The sequence below is a fragment of the Oncorhynchus gorbuscha genome, unplaced genomic scaffold (genome assembly GCF_021184085.1).
Source record: "Oncorhynchus gorbuscha isolate QuinsamMale2020 ecotype Even-year unplaced genomic scaffold, OgorEven_v1.0 Un_scaffold_14490, whole genome shotgun sequence".
Taxonomy (NCBI): domain Eukaryota; kingdom Metazoa; phylum Chordata; class Actinopteri; order Salmoniformes; family Salmonidae; genus Oncorhynchus; species Oncorhynchus gorbuscha.
The window spans coordinates 1-6,515 of NW_025756456.1; the positions used below are offsets into that span (position 1 = coordinate 1).

At 44.4% G+C, this 6,515-nt stretch overlaps 1 protein-coding gene across 1 annotated transcript; it reads right to left on the reverse strand.

The window, feature by feature from the left end:
- Positions 1 to 3,641: 3,641 nt before the first annotated feature.
- LOC124030722 (titin-like) lies at positions 3,642 to 5,545 on the reverse strand. The gene is made up of 4 exons (XM_046341938.1): positions 5,308 to 5,545; positions 4,657 to 4,959; positions 4,231 to 4,476; positions 3,642 to 4,051 (listed from the first exon to the last, which is right to left on the reverse strand). The coding sequence occupies exons 1-4, from the start codon at positions 5,543 to 5,545 to the stop codon at positions 3,642 to 3,644; spliced, it is 1,197 nt and encodes a 398-aa protein (XP_046197894.1).
- Positions 5,546 to 6,515: the final 970 nt, after the last annotated feature.

The following is a 6,515-nucleotide window of genomic DNA, read 5'->3' on the forward strand; positions in this document are numbered from 1 at the left end:
ATTGCAATCATTCATCTTTAAAGTACTGTATTATTTATATATATTATTAAATGTATAATATAAAGACCTATTATATACTTACCAAATGGATCTTTGCATATAACATTTTCAGATACTGGTCCAGGTTCACTCTGACCAATGTCGTTTTGTGCCACGACACGGAACAGGTATTCAGCATCAGGGATGAGTCCAGTGAGACTGTACATTGTAGTGGTGATGTGTGTCTTGTTGTGACGCACCCACTTCTCTGTGGACACCTCTCTCCTCTCAACGTAATATCCTGAAATGCGGGCGCCACCATCATCCTTTGGTCTGCCCCAAGAGAGAGAAACAGTGCTCTTTGTGACATCCATAACTTCTGGTGGGTTGATTGGAGGTTCTGGAGGAGCTGTTGTAAACAAACAAATATTTGCATAATTGTAAATAGAAGAAGTGAGGAATGATAATTAACACAATAACACATTTCACATTTGCAGAAAAATAATTATGAATATAAAAATAATACTCACACAAGGGTGTCTTCGGAGTGACACATTCATCTGATTTGAGATCTGCTCACACCAAAATTGGTTTTCAGGCAGTGATCTTTAGCGGTATTCAACATTCTCCTTCAGCCCCTTGACCACCAGAGCTGTGTCCACCACTCTTGAGTCCACAGTGTCCCATGCTACCTTTGATACCTCACGCCGTTCAACGATGTAACCCAAATCAGAGCCACCGCCTGAGAGGGAGGTCTCCAGCTGACTCGCACGGAGCGAGCCTGGATATCATCAAACTCAAGGGGACCTTCCGGTGCGTCTGGACGTCCAATCACTTTAACATTTTGATGTAGACAGCCTTCTGCCACATTTATTCTCTCTAGCACCAGGTCATATGTTCCGGTGTCGCTCTCTGTGAGCTTCTTTAATCAATGTTCAGTGATATCATCATTGGTGGCGATCATAGCTCGGTGAGACACATCTCGGCTTCCTTGTCCACTTGCAGATAGGGACTGGTTTACCCTTGATTGGCACAGACAGCCTGGATGACTCCCTTGTCTGACCACATAGCCTTCCTCGTATTTGGGGTCCAGTTCGTAGTCAGGATAGTCTGAAATGAATCATACAAACATCATTAGATTAGTTCACATTTGACACAAGCTTCAAAAGCAAAATACAAAATACAGCTCTTCATGGCACTCTAAACACATATTTAATCTCTTACCGAGCATTTCTATAACCTTGACGATTCCTGGGATCTCGACTGGCTCTCCGGGTCCACCAGCGTTGCAGGCCATCACACGGAACTTGTACTCAGCTCCCTGAGGCATGTGTCAGAGTGTATCTACAGATTTTATGGGTGTCGAAGTTGCACATGGTCCATTCCACCTGGTCCACCTTCTGCATCTCAATCAGGTAAACCAGTGACGACGGAACCACCCTCTTCCTCACAGGAGGACTCCAAGCCAGAGACACAGAGGTTCTGGTGGTGTCTGTAACCATGGGGAACTGTGGTGTGCTAGGAGGTCTATATAGATAAAGACAACAAATAGAATAGTTGTGGTTATGCATACATCTTGATAAATGGGTGCTAAGTTCGAGCGGAATTGGACCCATAGATCATTGAGTTGAATGACACATTGCAAAATAGTAAAAATAATAATTACTTAATTTACTGCCTATTCCAATGTTGGGCATGACAAAACAAGGTAGAGGATTACAGATGTTAATACCAATGGGATCCATGGCGATAGCTGCTTTAGATGCCATACTGGGTTTGCTTGAACCCTTGAGTTCAGGGCGATCACGCGGAACTCATACTCATTGCTTCGCACAGACCAGATGATCTGTATCTGGTCATGGTGACTGGGTTCTTAACGATGCTCATCCACCTTTCAGATCTGACCCTTTGCGCTCAATTATGTATCCAGACACCTGGGACCCTCCATCTTCTTCTGGTGACTGCCATGATGGTCATTCCTTCATGAGTCACATCCAGTACATCAGGTCTGTTTGGTGCACTGGGTACGGCTGTGGAGAGATTAGAGATTTCACATTAGATCAGTTACGCCCACCATCATCTCAAGCTTCTTTAACTTCATCAAAACTGCCTCCCGAGTGGTGCTGTGTCAAAGCACTGCATCACAGTGCTAGAGGTGATCACTACAGACCCGGGTTCAATCCACAGAGGCAGTGCAAAATTGTCCGGTTAGGGGAAGGTTTGGCCGGCTGTGACATAGCTTGGGTTGCACTCAGGGTCTGTAGTGACTGCTATGCCCTCGTGCTAAAGTGACTCTTGTGGTGGGCCGGGCACATGCATGCTGATTTCGGTCGCCAGTTGTACAGTGTTTCCTCTGACAGATTGGTGCGGCTGGCCTCCGGGTTAAACGAGCAATGTGGTCGTGTTTCTGTAGGATGGGTTGTGTTTCGGTTGATGCATGGCTCTCGAACTTCGCTCTCCCGAGTCCGTACGGGAGTTGCAGAGATGGGACAAGACTGTAACTACCAATTGGATATCACGAAAAAGGGTAAAAACTAAGTCCACAAATTTGGGCACTTTTCTCACTGTTTTGGTGTTTAAATCATAGTGTATATACATATTGTCAAAAGGTGGAATTTAATGTGTTTTATGATTTATGATGACTTACTCTTGAGACTCTTGCATTCAACAACTTCAGACTGCAAGAATCCTCCAATGCCGAAGCGGTTGGTTGCAGCCACACGGAACACGTACTCAGTTCCCTCAGACAATCTGGTGAACTTGAATGTGGGTCTTGGTGACAGATTCAGACACTGGTAGCCATCCGGGGCGGTGAGCGTCACGCTGCTCAACAACATAGCCACTGGACGTTGGCACCGCCATCCTTCTCTGGTGGCTCCCAGCTGACCGTTACCGATGTGGCATCAACAGCATCAACTGTGATTGGTCCAATGGGTATTCCAGGTTTATCTAGATAGAAATAAGCAGACGGTTAGTACTTTGAATTTTCCAATACATGACTGCAGTAACAAAAACATAAGAACGCACAAATACAAGTATGGAAGCTTTCCAAGAACACACACTTACCAAGAATGATAACTTTGAGTATCTCTGTTGCAGTTCCTATTGAATTCTTCACTTGAAGAGTGTAGCTACCAGTGTCATCAATGCTTGTCTCACGCACAGTCAGTTTGGTGTATTTTTCCATTAGACTCAATCTTAACCCGGTCAAGACTATCCTTCATCTTTGTACCATTGAAGGACCAGCTGCAAACTGGAGCAGGTTGGGCTTTTATAGGAATATTGATGTTGATTGGTTTACCGGCTTTGGCACTGGACAATCTTCTGTGGAATGCCGGTCAGATCAATATAAGGGTGCCACTGTAAAAGGAAAGATGGTTTTTGAAAATTAGAACATCTCCGAAGATGTATCAAACCCCATATTTGAAATAGATTAACTGCCATGTATATCAGATATTATTCAGAATATAACATACGTAGTTGTTCCTGAATGACCACAGGTCCTGTAATCTCCCTAGGCTCGCTGACTCCTCTGCTGTTTGTAGCTCTGATTCTGAAGAGATACGTCTCCTTCTCTGTCAGACCAGTGACGGTGTGCTTGGGACATGGACTGTTTAACGGTGGCCACTGCACTCCATCTGTCTGATCCAACGATGTTAGCTTCAATGAGCGTAGCCCGTCAGTCTGCTTCCACCATCGTGAAGAGGTCTTTCCCAGTTCAGGATTGCTGAGGTCTTGCCGATATCCACAATGTGCAGATCCTGAGGAAGGCTGGGAACTTCACAGATCAACACTGATTCAGGGATTTCACATGGTTCTCCAATACCATATATGTTCTCTGGTAACACTCTGAAGAAGTAGTGTACTGATTCCTCCAGGCCAGAGATTCTGAACAAGGTCTTCCTGCATTCTGTTGTAACGGTCTTGTAGGATTTCATTGAAGCTTCACGTTTCTCAATGATGTAGTTGTTCACAGGGGCTCCACCATCAATACTTGGTACATCCCATGTGATGACAACAGACTCCTTTGTGTAGTCTTTGACTCTAACTGAACCGGGTGGTCCAGGAGTGTCTGGAAAATACAGAAAGGATTAACTGACTGTTCACAGCACAGAGATCATATAATTCACTATTCTTTAAATAATTATATGGTTTACAGATAGTTCTTAATCATTTAACCATCTTAAGTATGACAACGTAACCGCATAACATACCATAAACTTTGGCGGAGAATGGTTGCTGATTTCTTGCCAGATGGATTTTCAGCCTCAATGGTGTATTTGCCAGAATCGTAACGATGGACCTTCTCAACAATCAGTTGAGTGTAACTGTCAGTTGTATCAATGAACCCACGGCTCTGCAGGTCAATGCCAGGTTTCCTCCAGGTCAATACTGGTGCAGGTCTTCCAGTCACATTGACAAACAGCCTCAGAGTGTTACCAGCTCTCAGACACACAGTCTTCTTCAGATCATCAGGAAGATCAAGATCAGGGATTGCTGTTGGGACCAAAATGACAGCATGTTAACAACATAAGTATAAAAACTGTAAAAGTGTAAAGGTGTGGCTGGGCTTCAATGTAGACATTGCTATAAACGGCAGTTGTACCAAGTTACCATTTACATTACTAATGCTGCCATTGTGAAGTATTGACAGTAAAAGCATAAAAACAAACTTACAAAGTTTCTCAACCGGCTCAATTTCCACACTTGGTTCGCTGAATTCCCCAGTGCCATTACTATTGACTCCTGCGGCCTGGAAGCTGTACTTCTTGTTGCTTTGAAGTCCAGCGGCAACAAACAAATTGGTCTTCAGAGTCTTCTGAGTGGCCCTGTACCACTGCTCGGTTCCTTCCTCAAGCACCTCCACCACGTAGCCAACAACATCAGCACCACCATCATACATTGGTCTGGTCCATTGCAAGCTAATGCTATGCTTGGTGGAATCTATCACACGTGGAATTGAAGGAGGGGCTGGAGTGTCTGGAATCGGTAAAGACAAAATACAGTATGGGTTATTCAACAGCAGTAGTTTTCAGTGTTTCAAAGTCAACCATAAGTCAACTTTTAGAAACAAAAATGGTAATATTATAAAGATGGATTATAAGACAATGACTGTTTGATCACTGGGCGGGAGGGTAGCCTAGTGGTTAGAGTGTTGGACTAGTAACCGAAGGTAGCAAGTTCAAATCCCCAAGCTGACAAGGTACAAATCTGTTGTTCTGCCCCTGAACAGGCAGTTAACCCACTGTTCCTAGGCTGCCATTGAAAATAAGAACTTGTTCTTAAACTGACTTGCCTAGTAGAATAAAGATTTGTTTTTAAACTTACATGTTGGCTCTCTACAGTAGGCATACTGAGAGGCTTCACTGGGCTGGCTGTTTCCAGCTGTGTTCACGGCTGTAACACGGAACTGGTAATCACTGCCTTCCAGCAGACCAGAGATCTTCAGGCGGATGTCGTAGATGGTAAAGGTCTTATTGACCCTGGTCCATCTGGAGCTGCTCTTTTCACGTTTGTCCACCAGGTAATTCTTGATCTCACTTCCACCATCACTCTCAGGTTTCATCCATTCAATGATGGCGTGCTCTTTTCCTACAGCCGTGACCTCTGGTGCTCCAGGTTGTGATGGGATAGCTGCAATGATGTAGGGGAAAAAATCATGTTTAATAAGGGTTTGCCTTAGAATCAGACTAAAATTGTTTAGAATCTACTAAAATGAGATGGCCACTGGATGCACACTTACTGTATGCGTTTCTGGCGATGACAGGCTCGGACTCCAAGGGCACACCAGGTCCGAACTTGTTGACTCCTCTGACACGGAAGACATACTCGTTGTTCTTGATCAGTTTGGAGCTGACACAAGACAGAGTCTTGCACTCAGTCTCCATGATCACCCAGTTGAGTCTGCTGGTCTCACGCCTATCAACAATGTAATGAGTGACCAGATCTCCACCGGTCCTCCAGAGGATCTTCCAAGACACAGTGCACTTCTCCTCTGTCACCCTGGTGATTGTGATCTTGTCCTCAGGAGGCCCTGGTGTATCTGGAAATACAGATTGAAACATACAAATGTGTTATTCTGGTAATAGTCAGTGTAAGAAGACATTTTGTTGAGCTCCAATTTGTTTCCATGTTCTTACCAGTACTTTAACATTGACAGCCACTGTCTTGGTTCCACTGGCGTTCTTCGCGGTCAGAACATATCTTCCAGTGTCATTTCTGTTGCATGACTTGATGATGGCCATGGCTCTTGAACTGGTGTATGTCCAGGAGTATTTCTCTCCCAGCTCCAGCACCTTGTCACCCTTGGCCCACCATACTATGGGTTCGGGGTTTACCACCAACTACACCATCAAGGACCAGGTCTGACCCAGCCCGGACAGTGATGTGCTCTCCAACAAGAGAGCTGTCAAGTTCAGCTTTGGGAGGAGCTACAGACAAAAATAAAATATAAATCATAAAAAAGAAATGTGGTGAGAAATGTACATTTTATCTATGAGTAAACGTAACAGTCACTTAACAGTATCTAACAGTAA

Coding starts and splice junctions, on each gene's coding strand:
- LOC124030722 (XM_046341938.1), bottom strand. CDS start 5,545: ATGAAACCTGAGAGTGATGGTGGAAGTGAGATCAAGAATTACCTGGTG. Junction 4,960..5,307: donor CTACTGTAGAGAGCCAACAT/GTAAGTTTAAAA, acceptor TACCGATTCCAG/ACACTCCAGCCCCTCCTTCA. Junction 4,052..4,230: donor TGAGGCTGAAAATCCATCTG/GCAAGAAATCAG, acceptor TGTATTTTCCAG/ACACTCCTGGACCACCCGGT.